This window comes from Ursus maritimus, unplaced genomic scaffold (assembly GCF_017311325.1).
Source record: "Ursus maritimus isolate PB19 unplaced genomic scaffold, ASM1731132v1 scaffold_25, whole genome shotgun sequence".
In the NCBI taxonomy this organism is placed as follows: domain Eukaryota; kingdom Metazoa; phylum Chordata; class Mammalia; order Carnivora; family Ursidae; genus Ursus; species Ursus maritimus.
The window spans coordinates 11,704,816-11,731,953 of record NW_024425008.1 but is presented as its reverse complement, the minus strand read 5'-3'; the positions used below and the strand labels follow the sequence as shown (position 1 = coordinate 11,731,953).

Sequence of the window (27,138 nt, the reverse complement as noted above, 5' to 3'; positions counted from 1 at the left end):
ATTCTGACTTTCTTGCCAAAAGCTACCACATCCCACGATGGTATGGATTCCACGTTTACTAAGGAGAGACCCCCCCCCCCCCAAGCGCAGNNNNTCTGCGCTCGCTACGAGGGGTCGGGAGGGCTCTTCCTCAAGGAAAAACAAAATGTGCGCTTGGCTTCATGCCTCAAGCTAGTCAACCACCCTCCGAAAAGCTCACCCGAACCGTCTCGTGTTTCCACCGTGCTGGCTCCGAGCTGGCAGCCAGAGCCGTGTGCCCAGCAGCTGCTCAGAGCCCACGGCGCTGCCCGGCCACCACAGGCGGCTGCCTCCACTCACCAGACAGCGGGTCTTTGCCAATCATCAAGACATTGGGCAAGTTCATTACGATCAGCTGCTGGAGAATTTCCTACAGAAACAAAGGGGGAAAAGATACCGTTAAGAACAGGAAACAGAATTTAAGAATGACTAAGAAAATTACAGTTTATCAAGTCACTGGATGAACGCGCGGCCATCAAGTACTAAGTATGAAGGTCCTCTGTAATAGGAAGGAATATTTAGAATACAAATAAATGTGAAAAGGCCAACTTAATTATACTTCTGCCTTGATCGGTAACAAAAATCGTGCCTGCCGATGCATGGAGACCTTGGGAAAAAGAAGATCTACTACAGGCTAGGACAGACGATTAGGTGTAAGTTTCTTTTTAAGGGAGGTCTTTATTTTTATGGTACGGTTTGCTGGTGCAATTAAAAAAAAATCCAGAGTAAAGATGAGAGAGAGGCTACGTACAGACTCTTTTATAACCTGATGATTCAGGATCCTAGCATTCAGCTGTCTTTGGTACGAGCTGTAAATGAGGAGACTTCTCTCATTTACAGCGGCGGCGGCGGCTTCCCCGGGAGAGGGGATAAATCACAGCTCATCTGCACCCTTTAGAGGTGTCGCGAGGAAATGAGCTGCCTTCTGGCCCTCACACCAAGGGGCTTTGAAAGAAGGCCCAGGCACCAGCCATCCGTCATGCCCCCGTGTCTGGGGTCTTTAACAAGCTCCCCCAGCAGAGCGTGCCGGCTCCAACGAGCCGACCCACCGCTCCCATTTCCCAGAGCACTTCTCAGGATATGTCGTCTTCCCTGCCCACATATGCCTTGTTTTTCCACCAATCAGAAGATAAAAGTCTCATTTTTTTCAGAAGACAAGTAAGGGAGTGGGTTTTCATAAGTATTCTCGGTCTCAACATATCCCAAAAGTGGTCACTGCAGAAATTCTTCACCAACAGAGCTCCTCTTGTGCCTTTTTTTTAAAGATCATTCATTCATTCATTCATTCACGAGAGCGAGAGAGCACATGAGCAGGGCAGAGCGGCAGAGGGTGAAGGACAAGCAGACTCCCCGCTAAAAGAGCCCAGTGCAGGGCTGGATCCCCGGACCCTGAGATCGCGACCTGAGCCGAAGGCAGATGCTTCATGACTGAGCCGCCCAGGCGCCCCTCTCTTATGCCCTTTTACAAGTGTTCCCAGTGAGGCGGCTTCACTCTACTGCACAAAGCGAACACGAGCATCTCTGTGTTCTGTCCACGGCCAACTAGCTCTGACAAAGAAAAGAGGGACAATCACACAATCCTCTAGCCCCACAGGGCCCCGCTGAACGCCCCAGAACGATGTCCAAATCGTCAGATCAGAGTGGTAGCCTTGGCAAGCATGCCTGGAGAGGCCGACACCTTCAAAAGACATATAAAACGGTTTTATCCTTCCCCTCAGTGTCCACACCAGCTCGGGGGCGCCGGGGAGAGGAGCAGATGCGGACCCAAACACACCAGACCCCTCCCCACTCAATGCTGGCGAACGTCTTTATCATCGGGGGTCACAGGTCACCACGTGAGATGCTAATGCTTTCTCAAACACGTCTTTGGTGGCAAAAACCTCTGCTAGACATACGCGTGAGCTGTAAGAGCAGCCTCGGCCCTCCTTCAGGGCCCCAAAGAAGTCAACACACGTACAAAACGGTCTCTCAACTGAATGCTCTCGCCAAAGGATTCCACAGTCTTGCCCTGGGGCAAAACACACATGAAGAGTAAAATCAGCAAAATCCACTTCCCAGCTCGCTCATCCAGCAAAAGAAAGGACTCCAGGCCAGATTAAGCCCTTTCTGCCACGGAGTCCCTACTTGGCCTCAACACTAAACTCAAGGGCTCAGCCCAGCTTCTGGAAGATTTGTTACCGCTGTCCAGCCAGCTAGAGTCCCTTCAGAAGTCTGGGCTGGTTTCCCTCTGCCACTGTCCAAGTGTCCAGGGTACCGGCGCTACGGTCCGGGTGCTCACGCTTGTGAAGGGGACACAGAACGTGAAATCACTCGCAGAGCTCTGCCGTAATACGAGGCGGTATTTTCATGCCAATGATTATCTCAGCGAAAGATCGTTGGAAACACTGCTAGAAACTATTGCTAGAAAACCCACACATTCTTCTCCCAAATCAGGGTGTTCTATTTTGTCTAATCAGTATTTTTAATTTCCCCATAAGAAATGGGTCCCTTGTGCAATCAAGAAGTAATATTTTATGAACAGATGAGTTTTCAAATTTGTTCCTTTCAAAAAAACTTAGGAGCCTGTGAGTCTCCTAAGATCTAATCCTGTGGCCTAAAGCACTCCTGAGACATCAACCATCTCCCTAAAGGACCACCAATCACATTTTCAGCAAAGTGGGCTCCAAGGTATGAGCAGCGTGGACAGAGCTGTCCAGTAGAAATAGAATGTGAGACACATATTAATTTCAAATGTTCTAGTAGCCACCCTAAAAAAGGTAAGGAGGGGAAAAAAGGTGTGTTTTTGTATATGAAAATACTCGAATAATATGTTAAGCCAAGATATCCAAAATATTATCATTTTGCCACATAACAAACATATAATCACGAATGAGATATTCCACATTCTCTTATACTAAGGTCTTTGGAATCCAGTGAGGAGATTATACCCACAGCCGATCTCAACTCAGATGCTTAATTTTCATTGGAAATGCTTGATCTGAAAAAAGTAGCTTCACACCCCCAAGTTGTCCCCAACACATTTAAGTTTTCCAATGCCTGAATCCTGTGTCAGTTCTCAAACTTCATTAAAATTTCACTTCCTCGGTCACACTAGCCACACGTGGAAGCCCCCACAGCCACAGGTGACTAGCAGCTGTCACGCCCCCGACAGGACAGTCACTCCCCAACACCGGTGACAAGGGGACTCGGTGGCAGTCAATCCCGGAGGAAAGCCACGAGAATACATCCCTCGTCCCCTCGGGGTGGCAGGGCCTCCAAGGCGACAGGCCAGGCCCTCCATCTAGTGGGGACGTGAGGTGGTTGCTGACGAGGAGACCCTCCCGCCCGGGACTGAGAACAGAAAGCCACTGTGCGGGCCACAGCTGACACTGGCCAGCTCGACAGGCACCTGGTCACACCCTGGCCGGCTGCGTTGGGTGGGAAAGAGCCAGGATGGAGAACACAAGCCCAGTGGTGTGCTCTGAGCAGCCCTCAAATTTGCCAGCCAGCCTGCCCAGTGCCAACCTAGGCCTTTGCAACGAGCAGAAGCAAAGGCCACAGTCAGCGGCTGAGGCAAGGATGAGGGACAAGGGCACACACGAGCCTCCTCGCAGCCTCTGTCTTGTCACCGCATCCTTGTGGCCTGATGGGCAGGAGGGAAGAGGCAGACTCAGGGCGCGGCCTTCCCGGAGGCCCCCCACCCTCTGCAGAGACCAGGGAGGAGGAAGGGTTAAAACCGGAGATCCGGGGTGGGGGGATTCTGTACCTCTTCCCTTCGCCTCCCCCGGTCCCTGCCTCTGAGTGTGTTATCAGATCCTAACATAAGATGCAGGGGAAGCCCCAGATGTTCCTTTTCATAAACGAAGCCGCACTAATTGCATCCTGGAAGGATCCCATTAGTAACTGCTGTAAACAAACTAAAAGAAAAGTCCCGAGAATGGATGAGAGGAGGGTGGGCGTATAGGATTCTCAGGAGGAGGGAGGGCTGGAAAGTGCTCTGTGACGTGAAAAGGGGGGAGAGCCCACCTGACACTAGTGAGGCTGCAAATCCAGAAGCTGGGATCTTATCAGAATTCCAAAGTTCCTCCCGCGGCCCTCCACCCTCACGCTGGGGGACGGATGGGGCCGGCCAGGACACTCTGCAGGGAGCGTCTGTCGCCCCAGTTGGTGGGTGCCAGGGGCTGTGCATCTGTGTTTGCACATGGTGTGAACAAGCGTGGAGGCTTGCCCGTCCCCCCCGCCCCGTGGGATTCCCAGCTTCCCGATTTTAGCAGCAACCCCAGGGAGACATGGCTCTAGAGGTCACTGCTGGCGAGAAGTTTGGAGAACAGAACCAGGTAGGTGAGTGGAAGGAATATGTTAGAATCCTCTCCTGACAAGTACAAATGTATGGGAGGGGGGCACAGGACACTGGAGGGGGACCCCATTCTGGGCCTCATGGGTGATGGAGCACTGCTAGTGACAGGAAGGGTGACAGAAGATGCTGATGAGCAGATCCAAGAGGCCCCCGGTTATGCGCACACCTCACACTTGATTACAGCTAAACAGGTGGTCACTATGGGCCGAGAGCATGGCTTCACCGCGCATGACCCCAAACGCTTGTCCTCCTGGTCTCTGATGCCACTGTGGGGCCCAGGCTGCAATGCGGGCTCGCACCACAAGGTCAGGCTACAACTTGGGCACCCCTCCTGTCCCCAGCCCTCCTCCTCAAACCCCTCCAACCTCACTCCTCTAGGGGAACGTTCAAGGTTTCCAGAATGTCTGTACTTGGCGGGTATCAGCAAAGTCTCAGGGTGAAAAGATCTGGAAGGCTCTGTCACTGCCCTGTGGACAGGGCTGCCCGGCTAGAGACAGGAGGACATAGGGAGGGCAAGTCAGAGGCTGGAGGCAGCACAGCAGGGGCTGGGAGAGACCCGGGATGGACCCTAGCAGGGGCCTGATGTGACCCCCTGTTCCCAGGGCTTGTAAATGAAGCTCAATTTCTGCATTCTGTCCAGTCCATTCATAATTGTTAGGTCCCTGTGGGAGGTGGGCCCCCCAATTCCATTCTGGCCAGTTCCCACTCAGGACTTAGAGGGACTGCACCCGCCCGACCGTGGCAGCTGAATGTCCTGCAAGAACCAAAATGAACCCATGCTTTCTCCCAGAACATCCTCACTTAGGTTTAGGAACAGGGGGACTCTGCTCAGGCCCCTTAAAACCCCCGACACTTACCTCTGGGCGTAAGTGCATGTACCCAAACTCTTAGGAATCGGTCTACCACACAGTATAACTGTCAACAGCAGTATATTAAATGGAAGGCTTAAAACACCCCACAGAACCTCAAAATACAAACGAAAGTATGATGAGGTGTGTGATAGAGGAGAACCTCAACACCGTGGCTACGAATGGACCCCGGGGGCTGGTTAGGTCCTGGGAGACCCAGCACTCATCCTGGTTCGTTAGACCACAGAAGATGCTTAAGACAGGATTACACAGTTGCCCGTGCAGTACCGAAGGTATGTTAGAAAAGAAAGAGAAACCCTCAAAGGGAACCTACCTAAATGACAGCACATTCTTTGCTAGAGCCATGAGGACAAGAGCAAGCTTTCCCAGCCTTTCCCACGGGTCCTGTAAAGCGCTCAGACTGCCTTAAATGACGGTATTTTAACCCCGTGGCCTGGCTTCTCACAGACAGGAGTCGACAGCTTCTATTTGCCAGCGACCGAGCTGTGAAATGACAGACTCACGAAAATTATCTTTTCCTTCGAGACAATTCACCACGTATCCAAGAGGAAAATGAACTAGATTACCATTTTTTTTAAAACATCACCCCCCACTCCCAAATCGAAGCGCACTCGGGCATCTCCCACCAGGAAACGCACAGCCTGCTTCAGCTGGCAAGGGCAGATGCCAGGCAGCAGGACCCCTGAGACCGGGGGTGACCCTGGACCAGGGGTGGGGGCAGGGCAGACTTACAGTCCTGGGATGCCCTGGGGGGAGGGGTGGGCTCCAGAACCCCAGCCCCTTGAAGATGGAGGCTCAGGGGTCCCAGAAAAGTTCCATCCACTGCCTGCGGCAATGCAGAGGCCTCACTGAAGAGACTCACAATCCTGCAGGGGCCCATCTGGACTTCTGTGCCCGCTCGAACAGAAAGGTCACTTTCTCCCCTGGTGGAAGAAATGCAAGGTGCTGGAGAAGTTCTGGGGTGGAAACGTGCATGCGTGTGTGTGTGCGTGCGTGTGCGCGTGCTTGCACCCTGGGACTGTTGGATTAAGAACACAGATGTCATGAAGACACTGAAAGAATTCTTTCTCCGCTCCAAACGAAACTCAGTTTTATGGCTTGATATTGTGCCGGGAAGACAAAATAAATGCTGCTAAAAGCCAAGTTTTCAGGCCCCGAGTGACCCTCCATGGGGGTTTGAATAGGAGCTGATGCTGAGTAAATGAGGGGAAATCCCAGAAAAGTCAAGACAATCACACAGCAGAGGCATCCGAAAGGTTACCAAGGAGGTCAGGACAGTCCGAACAGCAGAATGTGCCTTCCACACAGCCAAAGAAACAAAGGGCACTGCTGTGGACGCAACCACACTCTCAGAGTCAGTACTGAAAATCAGAACCACGCACGGTATCGGCTTTGAGTGTGCACCCAGCCCACCTTTAGGTCTGCAGTTCAGATATTCAAGACACGCTGAGCACCGTGCTGTGAGCTGAGAACTCTCAGCCTGAATGGAAAGGCAGGGAGGTAGAAAATCGTAGCAGAGGGCAGGGGTCAGAGCAGCACAGCACAAGGAGCACAGCCAAACTCTGCTCACGCAAGTCTGGGAAGGCTTCCTGGAGGCGGCTTTTGAGCTGGGGTATGCAAAACGCTTAGCAGTCCCACAGGAGAAGGAGAAAGCCCAGAGATATCTCAACTGCTTAATGTGGCCAACAAGTCACTCTCCAGTTTCCACTGGGGCACATTTTCTTCTCCCCCGCATCCCTGGCCTCCACTCCTCCCAGCCAGAATCCTATTCATCCTCCAAAGCTCATAGAAAACATCACCTCCTCCATGCAGCTACCTTTGATGCCGTGAATCACATACGATTTTCCTCCCTCTGAATTCCTAAGGCTTCATTTGCCCACGTATGTGGCCCTTTCACATTTTGCCCTGTCACTCAACACCGCACTCAGAGCCAGTGAAAAGCTGCTACAGTGACAGCTGACAAAATTAGACTGATCAGAAAAGATTCCTCAAAATTTATATTAAGATTTAAAAAGGCGGGGGGGGTGCCTGGCTGGCTCAGTCCGTTAAATGTCCAACTCTTGATCTCAGCTCAGGTCTCGATCTCAGGGTCACGAGTTTAAGCTCCACGTTGGGGTCCATACCGACCATGGAAACTACTTAAAAAAAATCTCTTTTTGGGGGGAAGAGGTGTCTTCTCTGTCTCTCTCACACTAACAGGGGAATCAAGTCCTGAAAACCATCTGCTTTGCTCCACCACTGTGACGGAAGTAACTCAACTATCTTTGCCTGGAATCCTGGCAAAATCAGCTGCCATGTGCCTTAACACTCACCAGCCTGCAGATGTTAACAGAAGTTAGAACGTCTCACGGTGCGTCGGTAATGCTGGTTTGGATACACCACGCTTTCCCGTTGTTAATTCCCAAATATGATCGTTCCAGGAGCAAGCAACGCAAAACAAGGTTCATTTAAAATCGCTACATTCCAGAAGTGGCTCAGACAGGAAAGGTATCACCTGAATTCCTACGCTCCCAGTGTCTATTCCAGTGCCCTATGAGAGATGTCTAAACCCCACAGCAAGAACCCTGCCAGGAAGTGCACAGCACTAGCCAAAGGTTCACACAGGGGAGATGCCTCCAGGACTCTACAAGGCTCAGATGCTCACGGAGCACCCCAGACAGACCCACAGAGCTGGGGGTAGTGCCGGGGTCCTCCACCAAACCACACGGCTTATGCTCATGTCATCAATGAGCTGTCCTCCATGTGACACATCTCAAACCTCCCACCCAGATCTGGCTGAGAGGGGTTCCTTAACGCCCTTCAACACTCCTTGGCCAAAACAAAAACTGCCCGAAAGCCTGGCCTTGCCAGACACACACCCAACCACAGAAAGGTCCCATCTCTTTCCTGCTCCCCACAGTCTCAGGAGGCAGTCAGGAAAAGAATCACTAGAGTTTCCAATCTGAGGGAACCACGCACAGTGCTGGTAACGGGGCTTCGTGGTGGGGTCCAGAGCGAGGGCCAGGAATGGCACTCTGGGTGGTGAGCTCTCCCGGGGACCATGCCAATTGCCCCGTGGCCCAAACTGGAACACTCCGTATCGGTGATGCTGGCCTTGTACCTTCTGGAGGGATTCGTGGTACTTACAGCCTGCTGCCCTCACCCCGACAAATCGTGCCTCCCACAGTGTCTCCCCATCGGAGATCAATAGGGACCTGACTCCAAGCCCATGCGCCCCAGCCCGCTTTCTGGGATATCACCGCCAAGAGCACGGGTTTCCAATTGAGCTGCTGGGAGGAGACGTAAGGCTGATGATTTATTCGCGGCCGCCTGCTCAAAGCCTGGGCCCATGGGGCCACGTGCTTGCAATTCCATCTGGACGAGGGGCTCTGGCTCCTACCGCATTCCCTCTGACTGGGGCAGGAGCCCTGGCAAAATGAGTGGGTAATGAAGTGCTTTTATGTTAAGAGGCTGTCACGTAAAGCTGCTGATAGATTCAATCCATCTGTTCTAACTCCTTTCAATTAATCCTGGGGTCCCCAGGGCCTGAAACCAGTTCAGAGTCACACGAGCCCGAGAGCAGTGGCTCCGCTAACTAGGCCACACGGCGTCTCAGCAACCGGTGATTGAAAGCTCCCAACTTGGGCCATCCACGGTGACTGCAGCCTGAGAAAACCTGCTGCCCCCGTGTTCGTATCTGCCACTCCTCATGGCTCTGTTCACAAAAACAAACTAAGACCATTCTTTATTCACAGAAAGGAAAACAAGTATTTCCCCTGAGCGGATCGGTGAGGAGACCTGTGGGAAGGAGCCTCTGCAAGCTCACAGCTACTTGCTGTGTGACCTCAGGCAAGCCACAGTCCCTCTCTGAGCTGCACGCTCATCTGTTCCAGCACTAGGACCATCTCCAAGGGATGTCTGACTTCTTCAGAAGTCGGGGGAGGAGAAGCGGGAAAGGAGACGGGGTGCTGGCACAGGGGAGCACAGCACATCTTCACGAAGTTACTCAGGGCTGCCAGCTCTGAACGCGGGCAAGTGCCCACATGGCCCGGACGAACCCAGAGGAAACCCAACAAGGACGGGGCTGGAGGATGCTCGTGTCCCCGCAAACGCCTGTCACCTTCCCTTTAGGGCTGGGGTGACGCCGGGGGAGCTCTGTGGGAGGAGCTGTCTTATCTGATGCTGGTAAGTGCCTGTTCTGAGACCCTGGGCTAAAAAAGGTGGAGGGGGAGCCCCGGAAGCATGGCTAGGGCACTGCATTCAGCTCCTCTGAGAAGAATTTCTGCCCATAAATGGTGTTTCAGGAACCACTTTATGTGGTAAATACAAGCCTGTCCCTGGCAGCCAAAGTTGGGCTCTACCGCAGGTGCTGGGGGCAGGGGCACGGCGCCCCAGGTGGACCCGCAGATGGACACACAACCTTGCCGACAGAGCCCAGCCAACAGCAGGGGGCTAGTGAGACCAGCTTTCAAAACTGACAGAGCCTTCCAGATTACCTACAGAGCAGGGAAACGGAGACTCAAAGAGGAAAATCACAGGGGTGCAGCCTCACATTTGGGTGTAGAAATCCAGGTCTCCTCTGACTCTGTCCTACAGCTCTTTCGACTATAGAAGGAGCTCACTTCCATTCGTCAGTGTCTACTGGGGGCCTCCTACACCTAGGACCATGCTCCAGTAGGGGCTGCAGGGGAGAGAGGGGTGGTCCCGTTCTCACGCTCAAGACCTGCAGTGGCTCAGGGCTGCCCTGGGCTCTCCTCCCAGCAAAATCAGCAGCGTCAGTGCTTGGCGTTGACACAAGGAACCCCACTTCATGGCAGTGAGGGATCTTACAGCCGTGGACCAGCAAGTGGAAAATCCCTTTCTTCAAGCTTCTTGGAAGAACTGCCATTTCTGTGGTGAGGGAAGTCGTTGGGCTCACAGCCAGCACCACTTGTCGGCCAGCGTGCCGTGCGTAAGGGGGAAGGCTAGAGGCGCTACCAACGCCACCTGGTCCATGGGACCCAAACTGCTCCCCTGCACCCCCGGCAGGTGCAGGGCCCCAGGCAGATTTCCTGGGCACCTTCTGCTCTGGGCATGCCCACAGAGCTTCGGGGGAGAGGTGTGGCTCTCCCCTGTCCCAGTAAGCTGCTGGCTGGAGGAACATGGTATCTAGGCATCCACTGTGTCCCACTATGTTCCACCCCCTCACTCTGCCCAGGCAGGGCTGGAGCGGGTGCCACACCCTGGAAGCCCTCACCCATTCCCTTACTCCCAGGGTACAAGTCAGAGCAGGAGGGGGAGAGAGTACCCGGGAGCCTCTGGCTGCATGTGGCAGCCTGCTGGGACCTGTGAGGGCAGGGAAAGGCAGGCAGGGAAGCCAGGCCATCCCAGCACCCCACAGTGTGAGCATCGCAGGACCCGAGGCACTGACGCTCCCCAGTCAGCCAGGCCTCCACACATCCATCTCCCTAGGGCAGGGAGAACACAAGGGCAGCCAATCGCTCTTTTACTGACACCACTGCATTTTTGGCACCTAATGGGTGTTGGGTGGTGTGCTGGTGTGTGTGTGTGGGGGGGGTGTTAACACAGAGAAGACCTCTGTCCTCAAATCTATGATATGCAGACAGACAGACAAGCTCGGCAAACCTACAGGAAGGTGCCCAGGGTGTGTGCCCCTGGGGCTGGGCTCTGCCCTGGGAGAGTCCGCAGCCTGGCAGGGGACAGACCCACTAGCCAGAGGGGATGTGAGGCATCTGAACTGAGGGATAACAGGAGAGGCTAATCCAGAAAGGCTTTCAGGAAGAGGCAGCACTGAGCTACAGTGGGACAAAGAAGAGCAGGTGCCATCCAGGCACGTGGGTATGGATGGAGATCATGCTGGTGGCGGGGAAAGGAGGCCACAAGGGCAGAGGAAGAAGCAGAAGGCGCTCCCCCACCTCATGTGTCCCAACATGGGCACTGGAGGCACGCCCCCCAGCGCAGTCCCAGGATGAAGCAGCAGAACCCCTCCCTGCTCGGGGAGCTGGGGCCCTGCATGTGTGCTCTGTGCCCAGCACCACAGCAGCAGCCGTGGCTGCTAAACCAAGTCCACCAGCAGCTGTTGGGCCTCAGCTCCAAACCCCTGCCAGGTGGCTGGCCAGGCAGACAGGCATCACACCTAAGCCATAGGAGCCGGAGCACTGCGCCTGACATGAAATTGGCCCCCAGGGGGTGCTGTTCCAGACACCCGCCTGCCTCCTGCTTCAAGGGTCCCAACTCAGACCAGCCCTATGAGGCACAAATGCAGAAGGCCTGGGGAGACCAGAAGTGAACCCATAATGGAAGACAGCCACAGCTATCTGGGTGTGGGGGTTCACCCTGGAGGTCCTCAGGAATGGAGAAATCCTCCCTACCCCCAGGTTTACCCCACACCCCTTTCCTTCTCTATCACCCTGGCTTAGGACCAGGCAAGAGGGAGGACTGAACAGGAACACCTGCCATCCTTTCCTTGCTCTTACTTTCTCTCTCTTCCCTTTGGTCTCCAGAGGAAAAGCACACCCGAGGGCCTGCACAGCAAAGGCGGGCAGAGGTCTTAGCCCGGAAGGGCTGGGGGGGGGGGTGCTGTGCTAAGAACACTCAGGGCAGGCCTAGGCTGGGGGAGGTGGGGGGGGAGTGTGCATGGTTGATTCCTGATGCCTGCCTCCATCCACGGCAGAGAGGTGAGCTCGGTAAGACAGGACTATGGCCTCCCTTGCCCCAGCTCCCCTCCAAAAAAGCTGCCGGTGAGACAGATGATACAAGTTACTAAAAGGTGACTTCTGGCTCTGAGAGGAGGGATTTCTGTGAACCAAAGGAAAAGCACCCACAGAGTGATACAGATTCCTCTCGCTGGGTCACGAGTGCAGGGACCCTTGCACTTGGAGGGAATAGACCCAAATAACTCTAAGGTCTACATTGTTAGAAGAGTAAAAGGGGGAGAAGACATTTACTTCTCATTGCAGTTCTGAAAATTAATCCTCAAATCAACGTTCAGTGACGTAAGAGCAGGAAGAGTGTATTTAGTCCGTTTTATTAAAGCCACAACATTTCTAAAAACACAGTCACCACGTGAGTCCGATCATCAGAAGCATTCCCTTCATACAGATCACCCACCTGGGAACAACAACAACCACCAGATGGTACAAGCAAAACTATCTTATAAGAACTGGTCACTTCTCATCGTTATGGGAGCTTGCAACTGACGACCAGACTTCACCTAGAGAGCAAGAAACTCTGGAACGTTCTTTTTTTCTCTATCACAAAAAATGTATTCTATAGCAGGAAACTGGGGGAGGGCAGCTCAGGACACAGTTGAACAACTGGGGAGGAGGAAGGTTAAGAAATGACAAGTCTGTAATGAGTAACGTTTCAGCAGGAAGTGAAAATCTCAACAGATGGTATCGACTTCAAGTCACTGGACAAGGGGTTGGCGGTGGCTCGACCCCCTTGCCCTCCACACCTGAGACAACCCTCCCCAGCCTACAGCACTCACGTCCAATGCCATCCCCTACCCAAATTCCTGGGCTGGAAATAATGACTTCCTCCTCTAGGCCCCCCTGAGCCCTGGCACAGTGTACCCCCGCGGTCAGTTCAAGGTGACTGGAAACCTCAGGGTCGTGGGGTGCTGTAAGGTGCTCATCTCCCAACCCCTCCTCCCCACCCCAGCCCTCTGCACCTGCTGCCCACAGCCGCTCACTAACTGCTGGCTAAACCGAACCCACTGACCACAAGGAGGGAGGGCCTGGTGAGAACAGAGGCCCCAGGACCTCGGGCCACTGAACACAGTCTCACCCTCCTTCCAGAGGGCAACAGACACTCGCTTTTGAACAACAGTCAAAGGGCCTAATGAGCCAGCCTTCCCAACCGGCAGGCGGTATCCCAGGTCCACTGGCTGGCTGGCTATTGGCCAATGCAAGATCTATTTGATCGACAACGATTTTCGGTTGGTGGGGAACCTGCAGTAAATGCGGGCAACGAAGAGGTCAGAAGTGTATCACACGTAGGTGCCAAGAAATACCAAGTGCTAAGAAGAAAGATAAGCAGGCAAGATAATCAAGAGTGAAGGAAAAAGAAATTACAGACAGGTAACCAAAGAAGCCCTCCCTTCCCCCCAGTGAAGTGATGGTGGGACACATGTGAGTGGCAAGAGGGTGGGAGCCAGGTGGACATGCGGACTGGGAGAACGCCAGCCGCAGGGACCAGCAAGGGGGGAAAGTCTTGCGGCTGGAACACGCTGTGCAGTCCTTCTGAGCACGGCGCTCGCTGAGAGTGGTGCCGTTTCCAGGGTCAAACATCCCATTCTGGAGCCCGAGGACACAGGAGCTCTCACACAAGGAACTCACAAGGACACGGGGCTTATAAAGACTTTGAGCCCGGACACCAGGTGCAGAGGCCCAGTCCTGATCATCTGGGGCGCCGTGTTGAGAATCCCGATGCCAGGGCTCAGAGTCAGAGAGCGCCACCATCGGTTAGTGACATGTGCCCGAGCTAGGCATGAAGACACGGGCACTCCCTGGTGTAACCCCCTGTGATGAAGTGAGTGCTGTAACTGCTTGCGGTATAAACTGCTGTGGGGACATGAGGAAAGGAACCAGCAATTCTCAGTCACGCGTAGTTATAAAGCTGCGGACTGGGCTTCCTCTGCTAAACTGGCTTCACTTCTGAAGCTTCCTTACCAGGCTGTGGGTTCCCCAGGGTGGGGATCTGGACCATCTCCCTCCCCACTGCTCCCCCCCCCGCCCCCCCCGGGGGGCAGGGCACAAGGAGGGGCTCAGTCCAAGCTTGTCAGAGGAGCTGGGCGGGCACGTGTGCTCACTGTGTGGACAGCTTCACTGTGGATCCCTACAGGACGGGGGCAGAAACAATGCCCCCTGCGACTGGACCAACTGGGCCTTACCGCAGTGAGGATCTGAAGAAGGGGGGGCACCCTTTTCTTTGTCTCTTAAAAAAGAAAAGCGAGGCTTCCTTCAGATGTGGATAAGGTGGGTGTGAGGACCAGCAAAATCAAAGAACCTTTGGGAGGAGGTGGGAAAAGGAAAGCATGCAGACCCACCCCGGCACCTGGTCACAAGGCAGGCCAGCTGCTCTGGCTTCCTGCGGGGCTAGCGGAGCGCCTACGCTTCAAGCAAAGAAAGGCGCCCTCGCCAGCTGTTCCTGAGCTCAAATCAAGCAGGACGACAGTCTGTGCCCGTCCCGCCGCGCAGCAGGTGGGCTCTCCCAGCCCGAGCCAGAAGACGAGACTCCTCTACGCGCGTTAACTGAGCACCTGCTATAGGCGCCTACATTAGATGGGGGGGAGGGGTGTGTGAGTGCGTGTGTGTGTGTGTGTGAAGAACATCTCACTCTGGTCCAAGTAGGTACACACCATCTTGTGTTCAGTAGGGCAGGTGCCCATTTTACACCTGGCCTGTGGGGAGTGCTCCTGCCTCCCAAACTCAGCCACGCTCCTCTGCGCTCTGTACACTCGCGGACGGTCTCGCTCTTACGCTCATTAGGGAATTCACTGAACAAGTGTTCTCTGAGCCTGGGTCTATTCCAGGCGGTGTGCTAGGAGCCGGGGACGTGACGGTGAGTGAACGCAGACTCATGGCAGAGCCAGCCACGTACCCACCACCCTCGCTAGTGAGCTCCGAGTCAGGAACGGGGCTCTGGTCCCGCCAAGGAAACTTTCCTGAACGAACGCAGCTGAGAAGGAATGCTGGAAAGCCAGCAGCTGGTCATCATAAATCCCATCTCCCACCCAGGAGCGGAGAGGAAAGATGCAGAAAGGTGGGGCGTGCGGGGCCCTCCCAGCCGGGGCCACGGGCCCGAGGAAACACCGCGGCCATGGGGTAAGCTGCACCGGGGCTGGCTGTTGGTTTCAGGTGGGCAGGCTGGCTGGCTACCGTGGCCGCAGCCCCACGCACACACACACCATGCCTCCACTGAACCCCTCACACTGGCATCGCCGCCCACCCCCTCTGCACAATGCCTCTCACCCTGTGTCTGAGACGCTGGTCTCTGCTAGAACACATGAAAATAAAGGGAAACAGAAGCCACGAGAAAGCAGCCACATCTGAAAGAGCAAGCTCATCTCATCTCACATCGTCCACCCCAAGCTTTCTCTCGAGTCGGGGGGTCACAGTGACCGCCGAGGGCTGGCAGCATCAGGCTGGGAACAGAGCACCTTCATCAGGCACAGGTGTGTCACAGGGCCCCGAATCCATTTCGGGCAAGTGGCACGGTGGCTGAGGGCAGGCCGAGCAGTGACTTTACCCCTCTACAGCGGCGCTCCAGAGCTCGTGGGGCTGCTGGGAAAGTTACAGCACCCGGCGCACGTGGTTCCCAACAGCTGGCTGACGGTCTATGCTGATTAACCCTGGTGTCCGCAGGCACCCTCCTAACTCCCTGAACTAGCGGAGTTCGGAGGAGTTAAGTGACGCCCAGGTCACCTGCAGGTGTGTGGAGTGTGGGACCCAATGGCAGCTCCTCGGAGTCCAGATGCCAATTTAAGACCCCGCTAACCTTTTAGAATACACAGGCCTCGGGGCGCCTGGGGGGCTCAGTCGTTAAGCGTCTGCCTTCGGCTCAGGTCATGATCTCAAGGTCCTGGGATCGAGCCCCACATCGGGCTCCCTGCTCGGTGAGCTTGCTTCTTCCTCTCCCTCTGCTGCTCCCCCTGCTTGTGCTCCGCCAAATAAAAATAAAACCTTAAAAAATAGTCCACAGGCCTCACGGTGCGGTCATGACACACCTTGCAGTGCTGGAAACCACGGACATGGGGTGGCTAAGAATGACAGTAATCTGTGAGTAACGAAGACCCGACTGGCAGCGACGGACCCAAGAGTCAAGACATGAGAAGCCAGGCCAACCACGCATGCCCCCCGCCACCCCCCCCCCCAGGTGTCAGGGACCTGGGCGCTGCAAGGCATTCCAGGCAACAGCAGGAGGAAGCTGCTTAGAAAGCAGGCTGCTGCCTCCTGGGAGCGCTTCCCAGAAGGGGCACTCCACACTGCCAACAGACGTGGCACGGGCCCCAGGGCCTTGCCTCGCTGGTCGTGACTGTGGGGAGCACCGTGGGGTAAGCTGCAGCGTTGGGGAGGCTGGAGCTGCTTTCAGTAAAGGGAGAAGGGGAGAGTGGCCGGGAGCTGGGGAGGAATCTGCCGTATAAGATTGGAGATAAAACACGACCTCTGGCCTCGTGGAAATTACAGTCTCGTTAGAAAGACACACACATGTGGAAATGATTAGTGGGTGAGGCCGTCTCTAACCAGGCACTTCGACATACAGGAAACAAGTGGTTAAGGAAGAACAGAGCCGAGGTTGCTACAGCCAGCAGGCGTTGTGGAAGACGGAGGCCTGAGCTGGAGGAGGGGGGGGGGTGGCAAGAGAGCAGCAGGGGAAGGGCAGTTCTGGAAAAGGAGACCCCCCTCCCCCAGCCTCCTCATGAACACTGGGTCATCACAGCCTTTGCTAAAACTAACTTGGCAATGGGGGATCAGGGGGTGGGGGCGGGGAATGTCGGACCCTACAGGGCCAGAACTGGGTTAACTATTAATCATAATCCTTGGCTCACGACACTCCTCTGTGGTCACACATGGCTCACTTTCATTTAGTTACTTTTCACAATGTAATAACCACCTGCAAAACCCACCACCCCGAACACAGGCTACGACCTTGACAATAATCTATCTGAACAGATGGTGCCCCCATCCCGCCCAGCCACCTCCCATCCAGGACACCTCTACCCTGAATCACGAGTGCACATTCCCTTGCCTTTTTTTTTTTTAATAGCTTTACTTTATCTGTAAATATTCCTAAAAATTACATTTTTGTTGCTTTTCACGTTGTAAGAAAAGGAATGGTACTGTATGTCGTCTTTGGGAGCACATGCTCTTTTTTCCTAATATTTATGAGAATTGCTAAAATTCGTCTACATCACTGCACGTCGCTGCAGGTAATCTGTTTGGACAGCTGTCTAATATTCCATTGTGTGGCCACATCTCAGTGTATTCATCCATATTCCCGTACTGACGGGCATCTGGGCCGTTTCCAGGTCTTTGCCGTTGTGAATAGAACTGCTGTGAACATTCCTGTACGAGTCTCCCGGAGTCCACGCGCCAGAGATTCTCTCGGGTACACACCTAGGCGTAAAGTGAGCTGGACCATAGGGCATGTGAATGCTGAACTTTTGGGATTCGTGCCAGACTATTTTCCAAAGTCGCTGCACCGAGTGGCTGAGAGACAGAAAATTAAACAGAACAGCAACACCCAAGAGTTCGCCAGGAGCTTCGATCCTTCCCAACTGCCTTGTGTTAGCGTGGGAGCAGACACTGACTCAGCACCACCACCTCCGGATGCGTGCAAGAGCCAGGTCTTGACCCCTCACCAGCCTGACCCTAAAACCCTGTGTTCCCAGCCACAAAGGCCTCCCACTTGACAGGCCAACTCCTGCCAGAGGGAGAAGGCTGGAAGGGCAAGGATGATGGAGGATTACATCAAAGACACCTCAACAGGATCAAGGTCCATGTCAAGGGCTGAAAGACACCCAGGCCGGTCTGTACGGGATCCTGCCTTTGTCACCCAGGCCTAGGGATGAGCTGTTGCAAGTTCTAGTCTAACTGGTCTTCAACAGCCAGAGTTTTCTCACTCTGTCATCTGCTGCCCCAGACTCTCAAGCCCCCTTGACGCAAGCCCATGCCAGGAGGAGGCTGACGGGGGCCATACAAGCATTGGCCTCTCGAGCTTGCCTCCTCCTACACCATTCCATTTGAACACCTGCTCTCATTCTTGGCTCCAGGGACAGGTGACAGTGATGGCCTTCCATGGCCAGGTCAGGTACCTTCACTGGTGCTTGGGCCTCCCAACGGAGTGCCTCCTTCTCATTTCCAGAAGGCCTGCTTGAAACCAACACACAAAAAACGGAATGCTCTCTGCCCTTCGGTAGTTTAATGACTGGAGAAAGGGTCTACCCTGAAAACTTAAAACAAAGGGGTCTGGGTTGAGCGTAAGTGTTATGGGACATCAGGACAGGGCTGGGGACTGGACAAGCCCACTGTGAGAAACCACCTCCACATTATGCACCAAGGGGTCCTAGGACCCTCCCTCCTCCTGGGTCATCACCTTCCGGCTTCGAGTGTCATCTCGACACTAGCAGGGCCCTTCCCCCACGTCACTTCCTCACATTTGTTTGGTCTTCACACACAGGTGCTCAATAAACACTTGTCTAATAAAAACAACGCTCACATTACTATTTGTACAAGCGCACCCAAAACCTTTGTAAAATGCTAGGGATAGGATTCTGGTCATCCTGGGGGCGGCTGAACATTCTGCCAACTTTTCAGAAAATAGTACCTGAAGAAACACATCTGTTTCAACAAGCAGCAGGAGAAGCAAGGGCACGAGAGCCAAGTGCCAGTGTGTGGGTCAGACATGCATCTCGAAGCAGGCAGGGCAGTTTAATGGAAGAGCATCAAACATTACACACAAGCCAGAAATTACACACAAGCTCTTACAAGCTTATTGTGGAAGTTTTCGAACGTACATAAAAGACAACAGTGCAATAAGTCCTGCGTATCCATCACTCCAACAACGAGCGAGATCTAGTTCATCCATCATGCCTCCCTTTGCTCGAAAAATGATTATAATGCAAACTCCAGCATCACGTCATGTCGCCCCATCAGAATGCTTCTCTAAAGAACACCGGCATTTTCTTACATAACCACAAGTACATGCTTTCATTTTTTTCCCCTACGAGCTTCTTAAAATGAAGCACTCTGTACATTTTTGGAGGCCAGCCCGGAAGTGAGAGAGAAGGGTGGGAGGAGGGGCGGGGAGAGCGTGGATATGGAGTTCACGTTAGTGAGGCCTGCAGAAGCTCCAGGGAGGGCTCCCCATGTACTCGCCCACGCAGATCTGTTCCTTCTGTGACCCTAACCACTGGCCAAGGAGCATGTGAAATTGGGATGTGGGGCAGGCGGGGACTGACAACATGCAGGGGTGTGGTAACGTGGGGAGAAGTTAAAGGTGCAGGGGCCTTCTCTGTGGGGAGTCTGAGTCTCCCATACCCCCCATCCTAGGAAGGGGGCTGTGAGCCACCAGACCCATCACACATCACCAAAAGGGCCACTTGAGGGGAGGCGGGGAAGAAAACCCCAAGTCTCAGAAACCCCAGCACACAGGTGCTGAGGACACTGCAGGTGTGACAAACCAGCTGGCCAACTATGGAAATCATCTTTTGGGTTTAGGATTTTATCTTAAGACTCTGCATTTCCCTAGGCCCCTGAAGTTACACACTCTTCCTGCTGCTGAAGTTCGGTGCTTCAAGGCCTGAGCCATGGAGAGAGGGCTGAAGGCAGCAGCTTCTGCACTTTCTGCCCTGGGGGGCGGGGGCGTAGCAGAAGTGCCTTCTATCCAAATGGGCCCTCTCCCGCAAGACCCAGCTCACTCCCCTCTCCAGCCCCAGCCCATCTCCCAGTCTCCTTTCTGATTCCCTCTTCGGTGTATTTTCTGAGCAGCCCACTTCATCTGGGCCAGTCTATTTTCCCCTCCCCACTTCACCCTTGCATGTGTGGCCTCTCTGGCTGGGACGGGGTCTTCAGTGTCCGGGCAGCTGAGATGACAGCCTGAGGTTCTGGTTCCAGACTCACCATTAAACACAGAGCGAGAACCAACTTCTCCCAGTGTCCTCCCCCTCCCGCCTCCGTGGCAGGCACCGCCACTGATGAAAGCACCGCTTCCCACAGATCCAGGTCACGGCCTCTCAGCCCTTCTCAACACAGGACTCGGGGCTACCACAACCGCTCCCTTGCACCTCAGCGTAGACCGAACGGCCACTCCCCGGCGAGATGGTTTCTAAGGACGCTGTAAATACGGGGGGCCTCACAACACAGCACCCAGAGAAGACGGCACAAAATAGGAATAAGGAATCCTCCCCCAGAGTATTTGGACTCTCAAGTGGCCACCTCTGGTGGGAATAACAGACTTTGAAGTGTTCTCCAAGTTAAGGCCCTGACAAAGCCGTCTCCTCTAACACTCAGCCCCTGCCTCCACTGTGTGTGAAGGTACCTTAACCCCAAGCTCCTCGAGCAGGGGTGATGTCCGCCATCTCTCTATCCTTCCCAGGGCCCAGCCCCATCCACCCTACACCCTAAGGCTTCCAGCAGCTGAGGGAGAGGGCAGAGGAGGAGGAGAGAGACACAGCCGCCAAGGTCGGGGGATAAAACCTCCTCTGACTTCAGCCCGAGAAGGGGTGAGGCACAAGGGATGCTCCTCGGGGTCCCACAGAATGTCTGGTCTACAGAAAATCCAAGGGGAGACCACAGCCCTCCTGGACACGAGGCACAGACTCACCCACACCAGGCTTAAATCCTGATGTATCCCCCTCAGGACACACGGCCTCACCTGACTGCGCCTCTTTAAACACCTGTGCCACAGGAGGGACAGGAGGAGGCCACCCCTGCCTGGGGGCCTGTCCCTTAGCCTCAAGCCCTCAGGGAGAGAACAAGGTCCTCACTCCTGAAATGCCTGCCCTCCACCCTCCCAGGCTGGGGCTGTCCTCCCTCATCCCAGCTTCTCGCACTACAGCCTCTAAGGTCAAGCTGAGATCTGCTGAAGGACCGCAGGGTCCGGCTCCCATGCTTCACTGCACCTCCTCTCGGCCCCTGACGCGTTCCCGAGCTCCAGGGCCTTCCTGCCAAACCTTGCAAAACAAAACAAAACAAAACAAAACAACCCTTAAAAGCCCACGGCTGCCTGCAGGAGCCCCCTTCTCCTCACCACAAGCTGCAGTCAGCCAGGAATAGTCAGGTGGACAGAAAGGCTCCTCTCCCCAAGGGGTCTGTTTAAAGCCCAGGCCTGCCTTGCCCCAGCGGGGGACCCCACAGTGAAGGGCCCCAGGCAAGACGGCTGCGATGACCAAGCCCTTCCCCCCACAAGGCCCAGGAAAGGCAAGGCCCTCCCTCATTCTGCGCGTGCACTCAAGTGTTAAGAAGCTGGAGAAAAAGGGGGTGGGGGAAAAAGCCAGGAGCCGGGGTCATCTGGCCTCCTCAAAGGTCCGCCAGTAACTTATTAAGCTGCCCCATCCTTACTCGGAAGAATCCCCACGGAAGTATCAGTTTACTTTGCAAAACTAGTTTCTGCCGCTTAAAGACCAAGCTTGGTGAATGGCAACGGGAAACCGGACACCCCTGGGAACAGTGCCGTTCTGGGGGAGAAAGAAGCACTGGGAAAAGACACAAGCGCCCCGGCGGGTCATAAACCTCTTTATTGTCAGCTGCATGCTAGGACAGGGGGCTGGGGCCACCCATGGAGACGAGGGACCACCGAAACGTGATCACCTCAAACTCCAGGAGACCCGTTTTTCTCCCAGGAAGACAGAGACAAATTTATGCCCGTGTGTAAACTCTTCCAGTAACAGGTGACACCATGAATCCTGCACAAGGGCGGAATCCTCCATGTCCACTGTGAGGACCAGGGCTGCTCCCCATGTGAGGGAAGGCCTTTCGGAGAGCCACGGCTGCAGGTCCCAGCGCACTGGTGTATCCTGGGGACACTCGGAGAGCACCACACTCGGAGAGACCATGCTGCTCTCATGCCTCCAGTAAGCCCAAGGTGAGAGAACCAATGCACCGAAATCCAAGCCACGACGATCCTCCAGATATTCGCAGGAGGAAAGACCCTGACTCCCACTACCGGGCCGGGAGCTACATGCTAGCCCAGGGAAGAGAGGGCAGCAACCACTCCTCCACCACACCCCCTAGAGCCCCACCGGCCACGCGCTTCTGCACTTCCAGCTGCTCCAGTGGCCAGCTGCTGAAGCAGGCTCATCAGTGTGGGCTGTGAAACCCTCACTTCCCTTCCTCCCTGGTCACAGCCCATGTGGATCCAGGCCCACTGGGCCCCTGGTCACCAGAGAACCCCAGAGGAGGACACACAGTTGAATCCAGTGAGGCCTCAAGCCCACAGCATGGGGGTGGCTCTTAGGTCAGCATCCGCCCAGCATCAAACGACAATACTGTCCCTACTCTCCAAAGATAAACTTTTCCCTTCTTTTCTTTCAAAGTAACCTCTCCCTGGGGCACCTGGGTGGCTCAGTCAGTTAAGCATCTGCCTTTGGCTCAGGTCATGATCCCAGGGTCTTAGGATCGAGTCCCAAGTCAGGCCCTCCACGCAGCGAGGAGTCTGCTTCTCCCTCTCCCTCCATCCTCTCCAACCCCCCCGCCCCCGCACTCTCTAATAAAATCTTTTTTTTTTTTTTAAAGATTTATTTATTTGACAGAGAGAGACAGCCAGCGAAAGAGGGAACACAAGCAGGGGGAGTGGGAGAGGAAGAAGCAGGCTCCCAGCGAAGGAGCCTGATGTGGGGCTCGATCCCAGAACGCTGGGGTTACGCCCTGAGCCGAAGGCAGACGCTTAACGACTGCACCACCCAGGCGCCCCTATTTTTTTAAAAAGATTTTATTTATTTGAGAGAGAGAGAGAAAGTGAGCACGAGAAGGGGGAGGGGCAGAGGGAGAGGGAGAAGCAGGCTCCCAAGCTAAGCAGGGAGCATGACGTGAGACTCGATCCCAGGACCCTGAGATCATGACCTGAGCCGAAAGCAGACGCTTAACTGACTGAGCCACCCATGCACCCCTCTAATAAAGCCTTTAAACAACACACAAAAAACAAACACCTTCTCCCCATGAAGCACTGCACTGTGATCACTTCGACCTCCAGGAGCCTTTCCTAATGAACCACATGGCTAAGACCAGCACCCACAAATTCTCCTCCCTCCGACAGAAGAGGTCCACCAGGAGCACGTGTCCCAGGCCGGTACTGCTTTGATGTTTAAGTTCAAAGGTCTGCAAGACTCCAAAGCATCAGAACTTCAGGTGAAAAGTGTTTGTTGGCCAGAGTTTTTCTGTAGGACTCTAGATACTTCTAACAAGCTGGGAAAATAAGAAGCCTACCAACAGAGGTCATCCAGACCGAGTCCCAACGCGCCTTTCCCCACCTCCGCCGCATGCAACGTTCTCCTGTCCCGCTGAAACAGCGAACTTTAACACCAGCAATGCCCCCCATGGCTGCGCTCCCCAGCACCCCCTCCCCGTCAGGCCCGTGGCCCAGACCACCTCCAGTTCCGACAGACAGCAGTCTCTAGGCATGCGTCATGGAGCTGGGAGCCGCCTGCAGCCTCAACGAGAAAGGGAGCCAATGGGCGGGAACTTGCAAGGGGCCGTGTCCTGCAACTCCACTGGCCCTCCGAGGGGGGGGGGGGATTCCATCCATGGCCCACAAGAAACCTGTGCTCAGAGACAGGCTTCAGGTCACCAGCTGGTGGATGGCTTTGAAGCCAGAAGCTGGTGTCCTTCCTGGGAAGTGCAGGGTATGCCCAAAGGTCTGGATATTCTGGGGGGTCGGGGTGGAGGGGGTTAAGATTTTATTTTATTCATTTTGCGGGGGGGGGGAGTGTGTATGCATGAGCTGGGGAGGGGCAGAAGGAAAAGGAGAGGGAGAATCTGAAGCAGACTCCACGGTGAGTGCAAGAGCCCCACACTGGGCTCAATCTCACGACGTGAGATCATGACCTGAGCCAGAATCAAGAGTCCAAGGCTTAACTGACTGAGCCTCCCAGGCGCCCCTATTCCAGGGCTTTAAAAGTCCATTTTTGTCATGGGGTACAAGGCTCGCTGCTTGTGGCACATCTCCGCCCCCCTTTCTCATCGCCTAGAAAACCCCACGTGCATTTTTATTTCAGAGGCCATGTGGCACAGAAGAAAACAATGCATTGGGAGCAGAGAGGCCTGGTTTCCAATTTCAGGTCTGACACCCACGAGCTGCTTGTGACCCTGAGTAAGCCACTTAGCAATGGAAATGAAGCCGAGGCCTCATCTCCTCATCTGTAAAATGGGGGTGATAATCCCTGAACCATTCACCGCATACTTTTTATAGATCTTCTGATGACTGAGTGCACGCGCGCTCTCTCTCTCTCTCCCCTACGATGAGCCTATAATTAATGTAAATGCAGCCAGCAGACTCAGGCCAGAACCAATAGGATCTGTGTATATTTGCACATGCGTGCACACACACATCCTCACCATGGTCACATCCTGACTCCTCACTGCTCTGGTGGCTGACAGTTTCCGTTCTCGAGGCCAATCTGTGTTCTGCCCGTGCAGCCTGCTTCCTACGATGCCCACATCGTGGTGTGGGACATGACTGTACAGACCGGAGGACATCCTCCCCAATTCCCTGGGCTGGCACCCTTCCTCCTCACACCCAGTGCTGGGACGGCCCAAGGGACCCAGAGAGGGCAGCCAGAACCCGGTGCAACGGGCTGCTCTGGGCATCCTCTACGCCAGACGCGATAATGACCGTGACGGCCAACACTTACATACTAAGTGCCAGGCCCTCTTCAATATATTGACTTATTTATCCTCAGTCCAACCTTGTTGTGATTCGCATTTTACAAATGAGAAAAACTGAGGCACAAAGAAGTAGAGTGAAAAGCCCAAGGTGACATCAGCTTTTGGTGCAACCACTCATGTCAAAACGGGCAGCCTCTAACGCGAGGACACATGGTGGGAAAGAAAATGAACCACGGGGATGGAAACAAAACATTTATGCAAATATCACTGAACTTGTTTGTGAAGTCTGCCATCAGAGAGCTTGGGCTCTGAACCTGGTGAAGGTGTTGCCTCGGCCTAGCTACGTAGCTGAACTACTGGCCCCTCAGTTCCCACATCGCGGAACCCCTCGGGGTGCCAAGGAGGGCGGTGTGCACACAGTAGGCGCTCAGCAGAGGGAGGGTTTTCTGAGAGGCAGCCAGCCTGGAGCGGAGTAGTGACTGGGGCCAATGAGCACCCAGGGTTTTCTGCAAAAGCCTTTTAGCGGAGGAGGAGCAAAATGGGAGTGGAGCATCGGACACTCTGGAATAACCCCTCTGGATGGCTAGAGCTTAAAACAAGATAATTAACACCAAAACAGGGGCAATACATTTGCCTAAGGACAACCTGCAAGGTCTCTACCAACAGAATGCATTTCCAGCCTTATCTTCAGGGGCAGGAGGACAAGCCAGTTCTGGTTCAAAGGGCCTGTGTTGGTAAGTTAAGCCCCTGGAGGCTATGCCTGGTCTCCTGCTTCAATAGCTCGGGTGCTTTCCTGAGCACTGTGCTGGGAAGACCCACCAGTCTGCAGCTCGGGGAGGCCTGGCCGACAGGCTCAGGTGGTGTTTACGGCTCCACTGTGTCCTGTCCCAGAAACCCGCTCAGGCCCAGTTGCCTGAGCGGCATGCCCTGCAGGTATCACACTCTGGGACGGCGCTGACAGCTGCCACATGCCTACGAGCGCTCACTTTCTGTCTCCCCCGAAGTTCCAAAGCCAGATGCAAACTCAAACACCTGAGCCATCTTGCCCTGTCTTGTTAGGCTGGGAAAAGGCACCAAGAAGTCTGTCTACAAGAAGTACGCAGGCACGCCAGCTCCCCCAGCAAATTTCCGCAGCCTCACGAAGATCTCCCTGGCTGATGCCTGACCGGGAAACAAGGCAAGCAGGGGGAGACAGGGGCCGAGGGCTCGGGTCCTAGACTCAGCTGCCGGCTGCCTCCAAATCGCTGGAGGGACGAAAGAAAACCAGTCCGTGGCCCTGGGCTTCTGTTTCCCCATTTGCTAACCCAGAGGCAGGCTGACCAGAATTAGTGGTTCTCAGTCTGGCAGCTCATCGCAGTCATCTGATTAGAAGAGCCTAAGAGAGCTTCTAAACAATACTGATACCCGAGCCCACCAGACCAGTCCAAAGCCAGATCCCTCACTTTGGGGCAGGAGGGGTCCACATGCCATATTCTGGGTGCTTCGGTTATTTATTCCGGAGTGAGAACGCCACACTGGGCCACTCCTCATTTCCCTTCTGGCTTTCACACTACCAGCCACACCCCAACAGGGCTTGTCCTGAAACACCCCTCTGTGACAGTCTCCTGAGCCTGACCACCACCAAGGAACCTTTATCAGGCCCCAGGCATGTCCCAACCGTGCCTCTGGCCAGCAAGAGAGAAGATCGGGATAAGAAGTGAGCCCCAATCAATGTATGAGCAGATTCCGCTCACATCACAGGAGGGCTGACGTCCAGCTCGGCTATTAACTCACTGTGTAGCCACAGCCAAGCCCTTCTCCCACTTCCCTGACCCCCCACCCGGATCCCCTTTTCCAGGTCAAAACCTCAGCACAGCTTTCCAGAGCTTTGACGCTGCCTCGAAACCCCTGGGCTCCCTGCACTGAGGTCCGGACAGGTACCAGGTGGCACCTGCCCCCAAAACACCCCAGGCTCAGGTGTCTGTCACACTCCACCATCGCGACTCTAGACCCTGGCCGAGGACTTCCGCCGTTCCTGTAAGACCCAAGTTACAACAGCTTCTCAGAGCAGACCGTGCGCGTGTGTGGGACTCAGGACGTAACTCAGATGCTCACAGTAAGCTCTCAAACCCATCTGTAAACAAGAAATACACATGGCAAGCTGTCAGCCACTTGGGCAGCACAGAAAATGACTAAAAAAGGCTCGAAACACTCGAACACATGACGTTTCAACCAAATAAAGATTGAGATCTGTTCTCACAGTGGGCTGTGCCCCAGAAGCATGCTTGGGGAGAGAGATGAGAACTCCTCCCCTTTGGGGCCCGTGTGAAGGACTTCCTTGGATATTAATAACCCCCAGCTGTCCCCGCGAAAGCCAGAGAGTCCCTTCCCAGGGAAGAGCCACAGGCTGGGAGGGACAGTGAACTATGAACCACTTTAATGTGCTGAGATGGCAGGATGGTGGGGCGACCTCTGCCTTCTCTCTTTTTATGTGAAGTTTTATTCTGATTACCACCCTGTTAACAGAAGGCAGAAAAAAAAAGCGTCCAGGTACCTGGTTCTGCAGAGCAGGCCAAGATCTCCCTCATGGGGGTCAGGGGGGGAGGCCGGGGGGGGGGGGGGGGCCCGGAAA

The 27,138-nt window shown here is 54.6% G+C and overlaps 1 protein-coding gene across 2 annotated transcripts in view; it reads right to left on the bottom strand.

Moving 5' to 3' along the window:
• Window positions 1–27,138, bottom strand: part of CCDC88C (coiled-coil domain containing 88C) — a 126,696-nt gene that overhangs the window by 75,547 nt on the left and 24,011 nt on the right. For both annotated transcript variants that reach the window (XM_040641522.1, XM_040641523.1), the window contains exon 4: window positions 319–388. In XM_040641522.1, the coding sequence (XP_040497456.1) occupies window positions 319–388 (70 nt within the window). The remainder of the gene's footprint in view (window positions 1–318; window positions 389–27,138) is intronic.